At 36.3% G+C, this 19412-nt stretch overlaps 1 protein-coding gene across 1 annotated transcript; it reads right to left on the bottom strand.

The window, feature by feature from the left end:
- Positions 1-352: 352 nt before the first annotated feature.
- ada (adenosine deaminase) lies at positions 353-18699 on the bottom strand. Its single transcript, XM_055056821.1, has 11 exons — positions 18538-18699; positions 14229-14290; positions 10965-11087; positions 8123-8269; positions 7926-8041; positions 6494-6618; positions 4273-4344; positions 3304-3405; positions 2792-2859; positions 2581-2710; positions 353-1719 (listed from the first exon to the last, which is right to left on the bottom strand). Exons 1-11 carry the CDS (start codon positions 18682-18684, stop codon positions 1615-1617), a joined length of 1197 nt encoding a protein of 398 aa, XP_054912796.1. The 5' UTR covers positions 18685-18699; the 3' UTR covers positions 353-1614.
- Between the last annotated feature and the right edge of the window lie 713 nt (positions 18700-19412).

The raw sequence follows: 19412 nt of genomic DNA, 5'->3' as shown, positions 1-19412 counted from the left end.
CATTTCTTTTCTAGAATTTTTTTGAAAGAATTCAGACATTTTTTTTTCAGTGTATATATGTATGTAATTGTTTTTTCTAGAAAATTTTAGTTTTTAGTTTTCAAGCATTTTTTTTAACTTTTCAAGCTCAGAAATATTATTTTTTCTAGAAAATGCAAAATATTTAATTTTTGAAGATCAGAAATTTTCTATTATAAAATTTCCAAGAATAATTCCAATTTTTGAGTTTTTTTAGTAGAAATTTACTTTTTGTGCATCTATAATGGCTCTAATACACCACCATACAATCCTTTGCTGAAATAGTATGAATTTTAACAATCAGATGTGAAAAAATTTCAAAAGTAGAAGAAAACTGTCTTAAATGGCTTTTATTGTAATAGCAGATTTTTTTATATATATAAGAGCTATAAATGAGTGCTGACAAATAAGCGCTTTTCTTTTCTAGTTAAATGAAAATATTTTAGACATTTGCATAAAAAAAGGAAAACATTAGGCTGTGCTTTTTCCGCTTGGGTGACATCGCGTTGCCACCTAGCGGACACACATAAGACTGCACTTTTGGTATGGAGCTCTTTTCACCTGCTTGTTCTCCAGGGGCCAGATGCAGAAACATGGGGTGGAAAAAAGAAACGAGCATCTTTTCTTTTGAGAATGAGAAACGGAACAAAAAACAAAAAAAAAAAAAAAAAAAAAAAAAAAAAAAAACACAAAAAAGATTAACCACAAAATAGAATGAGAAATGAAAATATTTCTTATTTATATGCATTTCTTTTGCTAAAGCATCTTAAATGGAAGAATAAATATCTAAATTTGTTTTTTCTTCTTGTGCTGCTGTTATTTTTTCATAATTTCTACTAGTCTCTTAGTAAAACTGGATGGCAGATTCAATAAACCATTTATTCATCTCATGCAGAAAAAGCAGGAGACATAGTTTATTAATGGAACCATTTTTTATTTTCATTTCGACTCTGAAGAATAATTTGCTTTACTTTCTTCCAGTTTGGCACCAGTCATTTTTATTCATGAGTGCAGCAACATTATTTATGTTAGAGATTCTCCTAGAATTAAAGATGGAAGTGGGAATAAAGTTAATGTGTCTGCTTTACGTCTCCCACTGACTAATAGTTAGAAAACTGTAATCATCCATGTTTTCTTGAATGTTTCATGCATCTGGTCCCGGGTTTGTTTCATGTGGAGAGCAAAAAGCATCAACTGCTTATGCGCATGTTTTCTCATATTCTGCTCTTAAATCAATTAATTTTTCCATCATATTTTAGCATCGCAATTTACCTCTACAGGATGTAAACAACAAAAAGCAAGCCGGCATCTATAGGTTGCATACATTTATGAATATCGCATAACTCTGCGTTTTAAAGCTCGTCTTCATAACAAAAACATGTAAACTCAAGATGAGATGATGAGACGACAACCCTCGGATGTTTCTGCACCTTCCAGAGGAATGTAGCCTCAAGTGGATAAGAGCTGTTGAGTTTTGAGATGAAACTAGATGACGAGGGGAAGTGAAGTGGTCGCCAGCTTGTCTGATGTTCTCCAGGCTTCGTGTCGGTTCACACAGAAGTGAAACCACATTTCTTTGTGTCGTTGGGAGCTGGCTTAGAGGGCGGTGCTCTGTATCATCCCGTACGCTTCGTACAGTTTGTGGAGAAGCTCATTTTTCTCCTTCTCTGGGAGGAAGCTCGATTTTGCAGAGTTGATGTTCTGCGAGACAAAACGACAAAGTTCCCATTCAGTAAGCACTGAGCGTTCCCTCCTGCTTGGCTCAGGATGATGAGAGGAAATGGATTTCAGCTTCTTTAGCTCTTTTTCTAATCAAATGGATTGGTTAAGTGATTATAAGTCAGTGTGAGCAACTCAATATAAATTTTTGGCTTTTCTCTCTTTCTACCAAAACTGATCTTCCGTCTTGTGTTTCAACTATCCTTTTTGTTTTTAAGACTGTTTTGTTTACAGATATATCTCTGGTTAAAATAAAATAAATTAAAAAGCTGTAAATCTACAACAAAAAATTAAATTAAGGCAGGTGGTCGGTCAAAGTTCAGATCTTAACTTTAATGAATTGCTGCAGTTAGACCTTAAAGGAGTTATGCAGAAATCTGCAAAACCCTTGAATTGTTTTGGCCACTTTACAGAAGTGAAGCGCAAATGTCATCAGTAACAGTCAGGATATTAATTTATTTACATGTTGGTATTTAATATAATCACTTACCTTTAATGGAGCTGGTGAGCAAATCTAAGGTTAAGGTTGAGCTATTCAGGCTTTGAGGTGACTCGATTGTGCAAATCCAAAGGCCAGTTTTTTTCTCTACGGTCTTATGCAAGGCCATGTTTCATGCAAACCTGCTTTGTTGTTTTTCTAAGTGGAATTAAGAGTTTTTGCTGGATAAAAGGAGTTGAATTGTTAAACAGAACTAAGATGGAATATTTTTCAGAGTAAGGCTTTGTTCTTGTTCAAATAATCAGCGATAAAAGGCAAATAGATGCCGTGTTCTCCTTTCTAGCCTCATTTAAACGGCTTCTCCCTGTGATCTGGTGCTATTATTAAACTGCATTTGATCTCACCAGCCGTTTGAATTCCTCCTCCGTGAATCCCATGTGTTGGTGCACAATGCTGTAATCGAGTAGCAGGTTGGAGTTGAAGATCAGAGGGTCGTCTGTGTTCAGGGAGTAGTTAGCCTTGTCCTTTCGAAACCTGCAGAAGCAAAATAAATTTCGGTTTTATGAACCTTTTTGTTTTAATCTATACTTCAATGTGAGGGGAAAAAAAACTCACGTTATGATGGGGTGTTGGGTAAAGTCTGAGTTGCAGGCTCCTGTCAGCTTACTGGAAATAGGACACATCTGTAAGAAGAACCTTTCATTTAACTCATGTCTCCACCAGAGGGCGCAATATCTCCACTTCCATGGGGAGTTCACCACTACAATGACTAAAACTACATTTAATAATCAGGAGGAAATACTTTCAGGATGCTTACATAAAGTATAAAGGATTTGGGACATGCAAAGAAAAAAATACAATAAAATTATGAGAATAAAGACAAAATAATTTGAGAGTATGGTGATAATATTATGACTTTATTTTTGAAATAATATGATATTCTCAAAATATTACATCACAGTATTCTGATTTTATTCTTGAATTATTAAGCCTTTATTCTCAAAATATTCTGACTTTATTCTTGCAATTTTATTTTTTCTTATCGCGGCCATAATATGCCATCATAAATACAAGAGAATAAAATAAGTACTTTGTTTTGATGGAAAGGCTTGAGGTTGGTGGTTTACCTCAAAGTGCATGTTTTGCTCTAGCAGTTTTCTGTACAGGGCTGAGTCCTGAAGCGTGTTGTAGCCGTGTCCGATTCGTTCAGCCTTCAGTTCTTCAACAGCCTGAAACACCAAATCAACGTGCAAAAAAAAGTTCAAAACAACTTTAACCTGATATACTCTGATCACTTCAGTTTTGATAAATTCCTGATTTACTTGAGATCAGTTTTTTTCTAGCTATAGGTAATGGGGGCTGGATTGGCAGGGGCTGCTAGGTACCGGGGCAGTTCCTGCTGATTTGTGACATTACATAAGGAAGGGTTTTGAAACGGCTAATTTTCCAGACACTAAAATATATTTTTAAAATGCGCCACCTGTTTTTAAAAGCAGAAGAAACCCAAATGGAAATAATAGTAATAAAAAAAACATACAAAATGTGAAATTCTGATTCTAGGTTCCCCTTTAAAGGAAGCTTGTAAAGGCATGACATGATCATAAGCCTTAATTATTTAAAGGCATTAATGTCTGAATTTGAAGGAAGTGGTTAAAAAAGCCCCTCTGATTATTCTGTCATGTGGAAAAAACTGAATATCCGGTTTCACCTGTACATTTCATTTACTCCCAGTTTTATCTTCACCACCTCACAGCAGGTAAAGTTTGGAAATTTTCCCCTTTCTTCGTTGCCTCCATGTTGCTTCTTTTTTAAGATATTCACACATCAGGACAGATTAAACTTCTTCTGCAGGTTCAGAGTCCTGTATTGTTGACCAGCTTCCTCATTGTTGAAACAAAACACATTCAGTCGATCGCTTCTCTTGTTCTTCCCAGTTTGTTCTCTGCTCTGCTTGTTGTGCTTGGCTCTTTGCCCTCATCTCTATTGTTATGCCGTGGCTTCGGGGTTTTGTTTACGCACATTTAAGAGCGACTAAGATGTCAGACGTGTCGGCCAAACCTTGGAGCAACGCTGGCTGTTGCCGTCGAGCGACTCACCTCCTTCACCACCGATGCCGGGCCCACCTCTCCTGCGTGAACCGTGCGGTGAATCCCACATCGAATGGCTTCCTGGGAACCACATCCATCAAGGAACATATGAGAAACAAATGAGCACGGCCAAACATCTGGCTTTCACATCTGCAACGCTTTGTTTTGTTCTCACTGCAGCAATGCTTTGCAACTTTTCCAGCTCTCTCAATAAAACCACAACGAAACTTTACATAAATCCAAAGACGTAAAATACTCCCCATGTTAATGGCATCTGCTTTTATTTCAGGATTGGCAGCATTTTGTGCTTATAGTGGTAACAAGTTACATAAACTCAATTACGTTTACTTGAGTAACATTTTTAGTATTTTTACTATGCTGTATTTTTACTTTTACTTCAGCATTTTTCTGGATTCTCAATGAAAATCAAACATATTTGAACAAAACTTCACCAGACACAAATACTACAGACACGCATATAGTATTTGTTAAAGTTTCGTAAGTTTTTTTATTGAAAGAAAACGATTTGTAAAATTTTTTTATTTTTTGCTGTTTCATGACTTAATGTCATTTTGGTCCTTAAATGCCAGAATTTCCACTTCACTTTATATTTTGGTTCATCTGATGATTTAATTTTTAAACAGAAAATGGTTGATAATTTGATCAGTTACTCAGTTCTTGAGTAATATCTTGGACAGCTACTTTTTACTTTTACTTGAGTAAAAATATGTTGCAGTAATGTTGCCCTTACTTGAGTACAATTTTTAAGTACTCTGCCCACTTCTGCTTGCTCGCCACATTTATATCTGATATCATAAACTGTAGATGATAAAACTTGCGTTCGGAGAGGACTCTGATCTTTCTCCTTGCTGAATAATGTTTCCATTTCATTCATCAGAACAGGTTTCTAGAGATAAGAGCAGCGTGGGCAGTTCATGTCAAATGCGTCACTAGTATTCGATCCAAGGCTTTTCACAGGTAAACAGACTTCTTTATGCTTCAGCGCAGAAAGAAATATTAGCATGAATGACAACCTAAAACTATTAAACTGGAAGCACGAGAATAGAAAATCAGAAAACTGGAGATTGGAGTTTCAGAAAAACTTGTCATGGAGCATGCAATAATCTTAGACCTAAACTTTATTTGAAGGAAAGACGCCAATAAACGACAGAGTAACAGATGTGAAGTAATCTCTATTTATCGAACAAAGATTAAGCCAAAGTTTTAAAGTTGTGTTGATAGACGACAATATTTTAAAATTCATGCATAAAGCGCAATTATTTTTTACTAAACTATACTCAAAACAGATTTCTAATAAGAGAAAGCAAACACAACTGAGGTCTTCAAATAATCATCAGTGGAAAGAAGCATTTCAGTGAAAGGTATTGATTTACTTTTTGCATTTAATTTGATAATTATGATGATGTGATATGACATTGATTTTTTTATTGTGTTTTCTTTGTGTAATTGAGTGTCTTTAATTTCTCACTGCAAAAACACCAAATCTTACCAAGTATTTTATCTAGTTTCTACTGCAAATATCTTAATTCACTTGAAATCAGACAAAACTAACTTGCAAGTCATTTTTAAGCAAGATAACAGAGCTTGTATTAAATCAATATTTCCTTAATATTAGGAAAAAGTTCTAGTTCTACTGGCAGATTATTTCACTTATAACAATATATTTTTCCTACATTATAAGTGAAATAATCTGCCGTTGGAACCAGAACTTTTTCTGAAATATTAAGGAATAATTTACTTACAAAAAGCTACTAAATCTTGCTGAAAAATTACTTGTAAGTTAATTTTATTTTATTTCAAGATATGTTCACTAAATACTAGACCAAAAATAGTTAAGATATGTTTTTGCAGCATGCCAGTGAGACCAGCACTTTTTTTAAATATAATTTTTAAGGAATTATTGACTTAACTCAAGTTCCTATATGTTGTTGTAAAGTTAGTTGAAAGTTAGGTTTATCTAATTTCGAGTGTACTAAAACATTTGCTCTAAAAACTAGACCAAAAAATATGCAGTGAGATATTGTGTTTTTGTAGTGCATGTCGAGACATGTCCAGAAAAAGTTATTCCTGAAAAATTTGTAGTAAAAGTGGAAACTACTTCTAAGTTAAGACGTTCAGAAAGATGTTTATCATCTAATTCTGCCGTTTTTCCATTTTCCTGACTGAAGTTTGGAGTGTTTTTAATGTCTTAATGGTTTCCCATGCTCACCTGGTAGGCAGTCCTGTGTTCTGGGTTTGCTTCGAGGTTCATCGACTCATCACCCGCCAGATCGATGGCCACCACACCATCATTTTGATACTTCTTACACAGCTCCACCACTTCTATGGACCAGCCTGGAACCAGTTCAAACTTCCATTACGACAGGTTTTAGGCCTGCTAACTGAACACAATGTGTGCAGTGTGCAAAAGAAATGAGACATCTGAATAAATCCAAGGAAATCCTGAGTCTAGAAAAACATGAATCGACATGCAGGCTGCAGAATTTAACATTGTGACTAGTTTTTTATGATTTGTTTTAGGTTTTGAGAAGAATTTTTCTCATGTCTGTGCAGGAAATGTGAAGCTCAGCCAGCAGCTGGGTTCTTGAGCTCAACTTAGAAAAGTCAAAATGAGATTTTGCTGGTGCCAGGCTCATGTGTCACCTGGGGAGACATGAGAGACACGAGGACTCATGCAACTCTGCAAGAGGAGAGCTAAAAAATATTCAGATAATTTGTTGTTTGGCTGCTTTAAATTATATATTTACTGCTATAAACACTGAATAATACCAGAATAATCTGTAACTAGCCCACATTTTCTAATTATAACATATTTCTAAAACAGAAACAGAATCCTTTTTCCACCTAGGATATCTGCATAATGTTTCCCGTTGGGTTTATTTAAAACATATTCACATTTATTTCGCATGTGAAGTTAATTTGGCTGTTGGGTTGCATGGAAACAGTTGCTGGAACAGAGCAGCTCATGTTACTGCAGTTCATGTTACTGTCAGCGCTGCTTCATGTTAACGCAGTAACACCAGCTGGTGCTGAAAGTGCTGCAACACCAAATTAGAGGAATAAGGTTCCCTGGGTTGGAAAATGTTTCTTTTTTGATTAAAGCTGCAAGATTTTGTTCTGTTTTTTCAGATATTTTATCTTTCGCTTTATATTATAATAGATTTAATCCTTTCAATACTTTGTCAGGTAGAAAATACAATTAAATGTGACTCAAATGTGTCAAATTATTCTGACTTTATTCTAAAAAATAACTCAGACTTTATGCTTGTATCATTTTGACTCTAAGTTTGTCCATTTATTTATTTATTTTACTTTTATTTTTTTATTTACACTTAGTAATACATCAAATTATGTCAGAAAAAATATTCCCATGCTAGCAACTATTTTTTTTCCTTTTTTTAAGCCATTATGTTCTTCAACTATCTCCACCTTAACTGACAGGTTTTGGACATTTCTTGGAGTTCTCAATAAAAGCACATTTTGCTCTGAAAAAGAGTTTTGAAGATTTCTAAAGCACAAAATCAATCGAGCCTTTCTGAAAGAATAACCGAGGCAGAGCTTCGATGACACAAGACATTAGCACACAGGACCCTTATCTCACAAGCGTGTTTTGGCAGACATGAGCATGAACAGGTCATTACTTGGCATGTGGCGCATGCAGCATAGAATGGACCTGGCTTTGATATTGAAGGCCCTCTCCCCCTCGCTGAGGCCCTCGTTAACCAGACGCACCACCTCATCCGGGCTCAAGTCTCCTCTGTCCACAAAAACACAAAACAAACTTAATACACCCACCACAGCCAGAAAATGATGAAATAAATCATTAAGAAACACTCACTCTGTCTGGTTCCAAGGAATGGGTGTGCCGACGTCACAGTTAGCGAGGAAATGTGGGCTGTACCTGACCTCAACGTAAATGACTCCTTCCTTGGCTTTGTCCTCAACAAACTCGTAAGCGATCCTCTTTATGGCGTCTCTGTCGCCGCTGAAATGGAAACAGCGATGAAATGAATCATTAACAATCAATAATCTATCATTTGGGCAGCGGCAAAATGCTGATGTGATGAAAATCATGCTGTGCACCGCAACACTTTTTATGGCAGAGTTTTTCACCAGTAGTATTTTTGCTTATCATGAACTATTTAATGTTCATGACAAGCTGAGATATCAGGCTGATATCTCAGCTAATAGTTACGGGAGGTAGTGTTGAATATCAATCAATTAATCGATCAATCAAGTTCATTTTTACTGCAACAAGGCGGTACAAAGAGGATCAGTCCCACTGAAAAAAAGACTTACCATAATCTCAGAATTCAGACTTAAATCTAAAAATTCAAATTTCAATTTCAGATTTCTAACTTTAATCTTCAGAGAAAAAAGTACGACTTTTTAATTTTTTTATTTTACTGGATCTCACCTGTAGTTTCTTCCTAAATACATTTATTTAATTTTATTCTTTCCAACAGCTTTAAAAAAAAAAATCAACATTTATTGTTAATTTATTTACTAATAAGGAAAAACCTGTTTGTTAATGAAACTTTTTAAACATGATTTATGAAGATGGATTCAAAATTGATATCTGTGTAACGTCACATTTGTTCCTCAAGGAAACAACAAGTCATTCATCACTAATTAAAAATTCCAGTCAGACCTGATTAAAGTAGAAATTTAATTTTATATCAGTTTAAATTAATGTCAACAACTCTGACCGACTCGGATTTTATTTTAAAACATTTGTTTACTGGAGTCACAGATGAATTTATTTCGTTTTTTTTTCTTTTATTTTACACCTCTTTTCTAGCAGTCATATTAGTAGAGCCACCGTACTTTAGCTGTAGTGCTATGCAAAAGTGACAGACTAATCCAAATCTCTTTACTTCTGTATAGTTTGGCAATACGGAGTAAGACGTTCCTAAAAAACATTCAGAAAGCCTGCAGACGCAAAACAATACAAAAGACTGACCTTTGATCTGCACTGTACACTGCCTTGTTTTTACATTCAGGTTGAAGGTAAACTTTTTTTTCACCAGCCAATTATACATTTATGTCAGGAATCTTGGAGTTTCTGTGTATCGTGTCAAACAAACCTCAAGGGCAGCCTTTTTTCATTTCTATAAAATCTACATTTAGGTGAATTATTTCCTCAAAGACGCAGAAGAACTCGTTCATGACTTTATGTGATGCCATCTGAGCTGGGCATGTAAAAGATTTTGGCTTCCAGTCCCAAAAATGTTGGCTGGTTCATTTGCTATTATTCTTTGTAAGATCCAGATTCTTCTACGGTTGACCCATTTAACAGCTTGTTGAGCATTTTTATTTACAAGCACTGGATGAGGAAAACTTGGTTTCTACATTCAAATTCCTTTAGCTTTTCTTCATGTTCTTGTCTTTTTATTGCATGGTCTTTATACAAGTTGCTACAACATATTGCTGTGCTTCCTGTTTGTTTTCTTACTACATGTTCAATTTGGTGAAAAAGGATCTTGAAAACTGACAGGAATTAACACAAGTAAGTTTTGTCTGTGGATGTGTGATAAGATCACTATACTGTGCAAACTACTGACATCAAAATATTGAGGTAAAAAAAGATCTGATCTGGTATAGTTCAAGTGCAGCTGGTGCAATTGCATCAAACGGTCTGCGGTGAACTTGTTTTGTTCAAATTGACAAAATTTTAACTTACTAGTTATAAAGCACATATAAAATTTGCACATGCCTGTAAGCATTAGCGCAACAATGCTGTTCAGAACCGGAGAAGAAACAGCAAAACACAAAACTTCAAATATTTTTAGTCTAGTTTCTAGTGCAAATACTTTAGGACTCATTTTGCTACGTGTCACAGAACAAAACGCTTTCAGCGTTTATAGTGAATGCTGCCCACCTGAATGACTTTTGTTCTGCAGCATCCTCCTCTTGCATAGAGCCACACTACTGCCCTGCAAGAGCTAAACCCAGCCAGCAAGTTCCCTAATGTTCGAGCTGCACAGAAGAATGGTCCATTCAGCACGGCTCCAACCCACTGCACCGTATTCTGTATGTTGCAGTGTATGTTGCGTTGCGCAACATGCACTGTTACAGAGCATTATGAAGTATTATGTGACAATTTATATTTTCATAGTTGCAATATTAGTGGTAAGTTGTTGATTGTTGGACTTTTTCTTTATGTTTTGAGAAATGGCAAAGTATGGTGTAAAACTGCAACAGCGCCTCCTACAGTCACAATATATGGTGGTGACATAATACGGTGAAACACCGGCTGCATTCAGGGCTGAAAGACTGTATTTGGTCTGTTCTTCAGAGTTTAGGATTAAAAATAAGGCAGAGTGACACATGAAAGGCTCTCCTGAATAAGTTTACTGTCCTTTTTCTGGTTGGTTGCCAAGGTGGCACTTGATCTCAGTGATGCCGGGTTCCTGTTCTCCATGTCTGGAATTTAAAAGTGATGCCCCCTGCTGTGGGGTAGAGTTACATTGCATAATCTTCCTGTGCTTTACAGACCCAACTCCATCAATCAAACCCAGCCTTTTTTAAAGACTTTGGATGTAACATAACTGCAGTTATGAGATACTGGACTTCAGCTCTCAAGGTGAACTCTGACCCCGCTGTCACACTTTGCACCTCCTCTAAGGAAACTCCCTCTACAGTTATGCAATTTAAGAAGCTGCTGTGTCGATACTTACGCAATCACGTGCATGTACTCCTCGAATTTTCCCAAAAATTTTGTGAGAGTGGCAGGCTCGTGAACGACAATCTTCTCCTTCATTTCCTCGGCCGTGTTTGCAGGAAGAGAGATACCTCGTCTCCTGGATGGATAAAAGACGGAAAAATGGAAGACATTGTTAAAAGACAGTGTAAAAATGAAAATGGGTACTTTATTTTGGCGGTGCACCAATCCACTTTTTCTTACTTCCGATATCGATACTGATATCTGCAGTGCCATTTACTCAATTACATTTTTCTGTTACTTTTTATATTGAGTAATTTTGTTATGAAGCATTTACTCGAGTAAAATTTCTTATTTCTCTACCTACTGAATGAAAAACAAACAAAACATAACCAGAAACAGACACACCTGCAGTTTTTGTCAAACTTTAAGTTTTTTTAATTGAAAGAAACTGATTTAGAAACATTTTCTTTTGCCTGATTTTATTTTTTTGTTATTATTATTGTCACTTTGGTTCTTAAAATAGCAAAATTTCCAACTAACTTTATATTTTGCTTCCTTTGATTATGCAATTTTTAAATATTAAATGATTGATAATTTGAACAGCGACTCAGGACTGGTTTAGACTTTTGACCAAATACTTTTATAGTCTATTTCTTAGACAGATGCTTTTTACTTTTACTCGTGTAAAAATATGTTGAAATAGTACTACTTTTACTTCACTTCAGTACAAGGTTTTGCTACTCTGTTCACCTCTGCAGCTGACCAAATATGCTGGAGCTCAGTGTGGGTTGCTAGGTAACGGGGTTATGCTGTGCTGGCGTTGCTAGGTAACGGCTCAGTGACCATCGAATGTGATTTAACAAAAAATATTAACTTATAGCCAAGAAATTGGCTGGGTATTTATTTTTGGGTTGTTTTCAGAAGTTGAGACTCAAATGAAAGTATAGAAACACGCAGAACGTGAATTTGTGCTTTAACTTAAAACAACCATTCAGTTTTTTTTTCCATGATTAAAATGTACATAGCTGTACTGTTTAATTTTAGAAAGTATATTAAATTAGAAACTATTCCCTATAGAAAGAATTCAGTAATATGGATTTTCAACCGTCGTTCTGCTTTCTGGAGCTCTTCCCATTGGGATTTGGAGGAAAAAGTCTGAGCAGAGGTCAACAGGCCTCCTTTTCTCACCACTTTCCAAATCCAGTTCAGCTTTCCAAATCCAGCTGGAAGACACAACCTTTCCACCATAGCTCGATCTTCCCCTAGCTAGACCTCCTCCCTCTGAAAGCAAACCCGCTGGGATAAATTTGGAAGGCCTCCAACCAAGAAGCAGAAGCCCCTTTTCACTTTTTCGCCTCTCAAAGATAGCTGAACTTTTCGCTCTCTCTGGAAATGATTTTCATTTCTGGCTGTAAATGGAGAAAAACTTGTACTGAACTCCTTCTGTTACAAGATCCAGTCGGTTGGTTTTGAAGCTCTTTGATTGATATCCGTCCACCACCAGAGTTGCTGCAATCGGCGTTGACAGCTTCCACTTTATGTAATGCCTGACTGTTTGCCAGAATCTTTTCATGGCCGATGGAAAACTATGCTCTCCAGCTTCTCAAGATGCTTTCTTTAGACTGAAAGATCCTTTTCATCTCAGGATCTACAGCCACGACTCAGACCAACACCAACACCCTTTTGGCTACAACGACATATCGCTGTGGTGGACCACATCACATTTGGTTTCAATGGAGTTTGAAATACCAGTGCCAAAATAATTACTGGTAAATCCAGTAAAACAAATGACCAGTTTTGTTGGTTGGTGCATCATTCACACCAGCTATGTCCAGTCAGTTTTAATCGAACTGGAGTCCATTTTTCTAGAAAGTCCAGTTTGTTTGGGGAGGTGTGAATGCACAATCAAACTCAGATAGAGTTTGAAAAAACAAACTCTGGTCCACTCAAAAACCTTGGTTTGATTGAAGTGAACACTAGTGCAGCTTGAATGCGTATGTGAACGCCAATCAGACTGGAGACGGTTCCAAAAGCAGGAAGTGACTACAGCGTAGGGCATTCTGGGTAAAAACAACCAAAACAAACGCTAACACAAGAAATGGCTCATGATTGTTTACCAAAGAGAAATCCTGAAGCTGCTAAAATCTGACACTCCTCTGTTTTTGTTTAAGGAAGATGTGCTCAGTTTCTTCTTCAGAGGTTTTTGTGTCGCTTCCTTCAGTGGTTCTTGGTGCAGCACCCCCACAGGTGAGGAGGGGAACAGATTTTTAATAGTTTGGTTTATTTGTCACAGTGCAGTGTGAAAGCGAACAGCAGCCGCTGAAAGTGTAACAAATGTTTAAACTCACTTAAATCCTCAGGTTGCATTGAGAGCTGGAAATGTTTACTTTTGACCTGAGATACCAAAATTATATATTTACTTAACTTGTCAAAGTTCAGAATGTTACGCCTTAACGGTGTAAATTCTTGTGTGATGTTGTGATAATCGTTTCTGTTACTCATCAGCAATACGGCAATAAACTCACTTTATTGCGGTATACTCAGAACTCACACGCTCACGTTCAATTGTATATAATCCAGAAGGTTAAAGGTCACACAAACACAGGCTCATATTTCATTACTCAATCTCTCCACTTTGATGCCAGCAGAAACCGTGATGTAATTAAATCAACCACACGATCAGGATAGCATCCAACAAAAACACAAAATCTTACCAAGTGTTTCTGGCGCATACATTTTAGCACACATGAAATTAAATAAAAGTACTTGAAAGTAACTTTAGATAAAATAGCTTTTTAAAGCAAATAATTCCTTATTATTGTGATTTTTATTTTAATGGCAGATTATTTCACTTCTAACGAGACATTTTCCGCATGTTTTAAGTGAAATAATCTCCCAGTTGAAGTAGTAAGATTTCATCAACATTAAGGAATTAATTACTAATAACAAGCTCCTATATCTTCTAAAAAGTAACTTGTAAGTTACTTTTGACTTAGTTTAAGTTTACTAAAATACTGGCACCAGAAACCAAATAAAAATACTCTGTAAGACTTTATGTTTTGTAAAATTTTAAGGATTTAAAACGAAGCTGTTATCTCTTAATAAAAAATTACTTTTGTCTTATTTTAAGTTATAATAAGACATTTGTGCTAGAAACTAGACAAAAAATACTTGCTAATATTTCGAGGGGAGGTTGGAGTGTTTTATAGACTTAGGCAAGCAGGAGTAAAAACATGTTAGAATTCAAGGAAAATTAAAGAAAAGCAAATCCACCTACTTGGCAACATCCAGAATGGTCTGCACTCTGATGGCTCCATCAAGATGAACATGCAGCTCGATCTGTGGATGAAGAAATCAATCAATCAATGTTAATTTCTCACACACAGGAATGTTGCCACATCTTCCTGGACCAAACAGAGCGGCGTAGCTGAGGTTGTGCTTTGGCTGCAGCTCATTGTGCATACAGAGCGCATGGTTGGGCAACCGGTGGCAAACAGGGCCAGGGGTCCCACAGGGGGCAAACAGGAACGGCTGGCCTGGTTCCCCCTCTGTTGCCCAAAGCTGTGATTTATGCCAGCAGATGAAACAGAAGAATCTCGTCCCTGAACGAGTTAGATAAGTTGCTCCGATAAAGAAAGAGCAAAGTGAGAGGCTCGACTTGACCTAAAGCTTTAGAGCAGGCCAGGAAAAACTTGAGATGATTCAAAACGGACTCCTTGTTGATGAACAGTTTGGCTTGTGTTGCTTTGGACTGGAAACACAGCTGGGTCACAAGATTTTTAGTTTTAAGAAACAAGATTCATGCAGAAATAATAAAAAAGCTGCAGTAAAACAAGGCATATGTTGTTTTCCTTGGATGTGAACAAACCACCAACTTATGAAGATATTTCACAACATTTTCCCCAAAAATGACCTGGCAGAGACTGATTGAATGTAAATAAAATCATTCTGTATATCAGACATTTTATGGTAACATTTGAATAATAACTACACTTTTTTATCTCCTCCTTTTTTCTATCTACAATGAACTGTAACCTGGAAGAGGAGAGACTTGGACAAACCCTGGGAAACATCTTGGGTCCCAACTCTTGGTCTTGTTACCAGTTTAACTGAAGATGATGGACAGATTTTTTAGCTTTAAATACCAAATATGTTGCTTTAATCAAACATTACAAATGTTATTTGTTATCAGGGATTTCCCAAGCATTTTTGGGACACTGGGCACATTTCTTTTCATCCACTGTTATTATGGCTATTGATTTTAACTAAAGTACAAATTATTTGGACTATTTGGAACACTAAATTTACAGTAAATAAGTTAACAAATTTGATATGTTATATTTCCTCAACAGTGACAGCAGGAAGATATCAACCTATTGTTTGTGTACAAACTATAAAAACAATACAAAATTGGATCTATACTATATATATTTATTTATATATTTTGTATTTATTCTTATTTATTAGCTCTTTTTATTTATTGAACTTTGGCCAGCTCTGTTTGTTGCCTATTTGTTGAGAAAAACTGTTTCAGTTCTAAAATAAGACCTCCATCTGCACAAATGAATCAATCTAATCTCTGGTTCACGTGCGTTTTATAGCTTTTCTTTTTATTAACAATCATTTTTCATAAATGTTTTTTTAAATGTTGAAGCTGCAGAGCAGTTGACAGATGATAAAATGCTTCTGCACTCGATATCTACTTCAGGAAATCATGTGGTTGTTCTTTCAGTTCACCCTGCAGCATGTTGCAGTCATTTTAAATTAATCTCGTGACACTGAAAATTTCTGCAGTTTTGCAAGAGAAAAGTTTTATACCACAGTATGAAGCCAAAGAGGAAGCTCAGATGAACCGAGGAGATTCAGATTTATGACCTTCCCTCATGCAGCTGCTTTATTCATGTCTATTTTTGCAAAAAACACTTTTAATGTGATCCAGCTGTGTTAGAAACTAAGAGAAACTCATAATTTTTTTACTTTGTTGTAAGAAAACTGAATAAGTTGGATAAAAATAAGCTGCAATATCTCATGAAAGTATTAATTTCTCTCTAACTTTTTCTCATTTTGGACCACAGTCAACACCAGAGCATGATGCTACCACCATCGTGTTTTACCATGGGGAAAGTTTGTATCTTTTCATCACTAGTAGGATTTGTGTTGGTCTGTTATATAAAAATGTAAGAAACAACTAAGACTGTGGTTCTCACCTGATAAAGAGTGAAAAACCTAAAAGGATATGAATATTTTTTTAAACATTTTTGTGCAGAAATTTTCCAGAAGTCATTAGATTCTTATGTGCATCTTTTAATACATGATATCTCAGACAGTTTTTAGTCCTTTAGTCCTAATTCATATTTTTGTAATAAGCCAATTCATGCTAGACTGTAAGTTTGGGTGTGAAGCCATTTGTAGGGATGAAATGATGCAGCAGCTGCATCATTTCATTCTGCTACGTGAAACTGTTTTTGATTTTCACTCACATGCCACAGAAGTGATGGATAAACCTAGTAAAATGTTGCAAACTGTGCAACACATGTTGCTCATTCACGCTGCAATACGTCATAAATGTTGACTCATCCACTTGGGGAATTATCTGAATTTGTCAACTGACCGCAAAGAAAGAGTCAAGATCGACTCAGACTAAACGTCCTCCATAATTAAAACCGTTAGACACATCATGATGAATTTGGGAATGGTTGGTGCATACAAATAGTTTAATTAGTTTTTTTATTACGTTAGAACTTTAAGAGCCTCTCCGATTGCCTCAAACAAATTATGGAAGAGTCACAACAACGTTAGCAGTGATGTAGCATCGCCTCATTCTTTGTTTGCTGAAAATTGAACGTTTCCAAACAGAGATGATTTTGATGTTACATAAATCAGATGATCAGACTTCTTCAGAGTTTGTTTTTGACATATGGTGGCTTTTTGAGTTGTATCTGAGAACTGTGTGGATTTTGAGAAACTCTGTGGGCAAAAAATAAATTGGAGACAGAAGGTTTTCACCGTTAAACTTACAAACTTTCCTAAATGTCACAGTTTCAAACTAATTATTTAAGAAATAAAATAAATATTCAGTTCTAACTTGGTGCTAAATATTTAGCGATCAAAATATTTAGTTTACAAACTAAAACAACTAGTGTAATATTTGGAGCTAAGCTAATTATAGTTAGCTTACAAATTATAATATTTAGTTGTAAGCTAAATATTTAACCTACAAGCTAACTATTTAGCTCCAAATTAAATATTCTGCTCCAAACTTTAGTTAGTAAATTTAGTTATAGCGCCAGACTAAATATTTAGTTATCAAACAGCAACTGGAAAGCTACATATTTAGCTCCAATCTTGAGCTCTATGACTTCTTTGCAGACAAGCTGATTACATTACTTAGCTACCAAGCCAAAAAGCTCATTTTCACTCATTTTAGTTTGGATTATATTTAGTATATTAATATTTCACTCTATATATTTAGCTTGACAGCAAATTAGTAAGTTTACAAACTATAATATTTCATTTGTAAGTTAAATACTTAGCTTGTATACTAAATATTATAGCGCCAAACTAAAATAAGTGAAACTGAGACATTAGTTTTCAGGACATACATGATTGGTGGAACTCATTAACCTCATGAAGATGATGTAACACTCCAAAAACAGAATCAGCACAATAAGTTTGCATGTTGAACCTGTGAAGGTTGCAGCAGTGCACAGCGACTGGGCGCCACTATCAGCTCTGCAGCAGCATATTAATATATAATGAGTTTATCTCTGCCAGCACTTCGCCTTCACTCTTTGAGCTCTCTGCTTCTGCAGACATGCACAGCTGATCTCTGTCACTTGCTCACATCCTCCACCCATCCTTCACTCTGACTCAGCCCTTTGTTGTCAGCTTATCAGCTGTCAGAACAGGTACATTTTCAGTCAGGACTGAACAAAGGGCACAAGTGATTGAGGTGTGACAAACATTTAAATGGAAAGCCTCTGCCTAGCGACAGTTAAAGCTATTTATTTTAACCTTATTAATGAGGAAACGTTTCAAAACAGCTGGGTTGTTGACTTGCACTACTTGAAAATGTTTACTCAAGTAAAAGTAAAAAGCCTACACAAGTACTGAGTGAAATTATTACATATGGGATGGACTACAATGTGAACGTTTTGGTATTTTAATGATAATAATTCATATAAATAAAAAACAATATGTTAAAGAAAAGCTTTCCAAACTAGTTTCTTTCAACAAAACCTGTTTTTTTAGACGCTTCATACGCGGGTAAAAGTAAAAAGTACATGTTGAGTAAATGACGTATCCCGTCTAGCCCTGATTAGTATCACCTGTGGTTTCCCAAAACACCGGCAACAGAAACGAGACGAACTTCCTCGTTTCAAGCAGGTTTCCGTGACACCCAAAGCAACGTTTTTGATTTCTCTCCTTCCTAATTGGCCCAGAAACACTTTACCGCTGCGGATGTTCTCTCGCTTGTACTTCCTGTACTTTCAGCCTCACTGCACTTACTGGACCGGCGGCAGCACCGTGAAACCGGCCCGTAAACAACACTTTGCGCCGCCGCGTTCTCCGGCTTGCTGACGTACCTTGGGCTTGTTGAACACCTCTGAATGCGGGGCGCGCTCGGCCATGGTCGGGAGCCCGCGGCGGCCGGTGGGTTTGCTGATGCGCACTGAGCTGAGGAGAAGCGGAGAGCCGAAGCCTATCGCGCAGAGCCGCGCTATTATATGCATGAGTCAGAGACACGCCTTTATTCTGCTAACTGAAAGACAAAAAAAAAAAAAAAAAAAAGCCACACACACGCAGCACAGTGCGCTCTGCAGATAACAGCAGCGAGAGGCCGGGCAAGATGTGCAACAGGCTGCACGCCACTTCGACACATTTAGGTTGGTTACGGAAGGATTAAGGCAGCAGCTTTCCAGCCATGTGATGAGAGCTTTACAGTAAGGCCAATTAATCAAATGAACCAGGTCACAAAACTGGTCCCAACGCTGTAAAAGATTTGATGGCTTTTATCCAGAAGCCGCTGCGTTTCCTCAATTTGGAAAAAAAGAGAAGTACTTTTAGGAGTGCTTTTTTACGCTGTACTTTGTACTTTTTTATTTTAAAGTATCACTGCTCAAGAAATGTTACTCGATTAACATTTCTGGATTCTCTACTCACTGAACCAAAAGATTCACCAGACACAGTCCTGCAGTTTTTTGTTATTTTTTATTAAAAGAAACCGTTTGGAACCAATTTCTTGTGCCTGATTTTGTTATTTTTTGTTACTTACATGAATTGTTGTCAATTTGATCCTTAAAATGCAAAAAAAGTTCCACTTTATTTTATATTTTGGTGCATCTAATTATGTAATATTAATATTTTATATGGTTGATTACTTGATAAGTTACTCAGTACTTGAGTGGACTTTTCACCAAATACTGTTTGACTCTTGTCTTGGATGACTATTCTTTTACTT

Source organism: Poeciliopsis prolifica, unplaced genomic scaffold (assembly GCF_027474105.1).
Source record: "Poeciliopsis prolifica strain line A6 unplaced genomic scaffold, Auburn_PproV2 SCAFFOLD046, whole genome shotgun sequence".
NCBI classification, from domain to species: Eukaryota; Metazoa; Chordata; class Actinopteri; order Cyprinodontiformes; family Poeciliidae; genus Poeciliopsis; species Poeciliopsis prolifica.
Note: the sequence above shows the minus strand (reverse complement) of the source record. Positions and strands in the feature narration are given on the sequence as shown.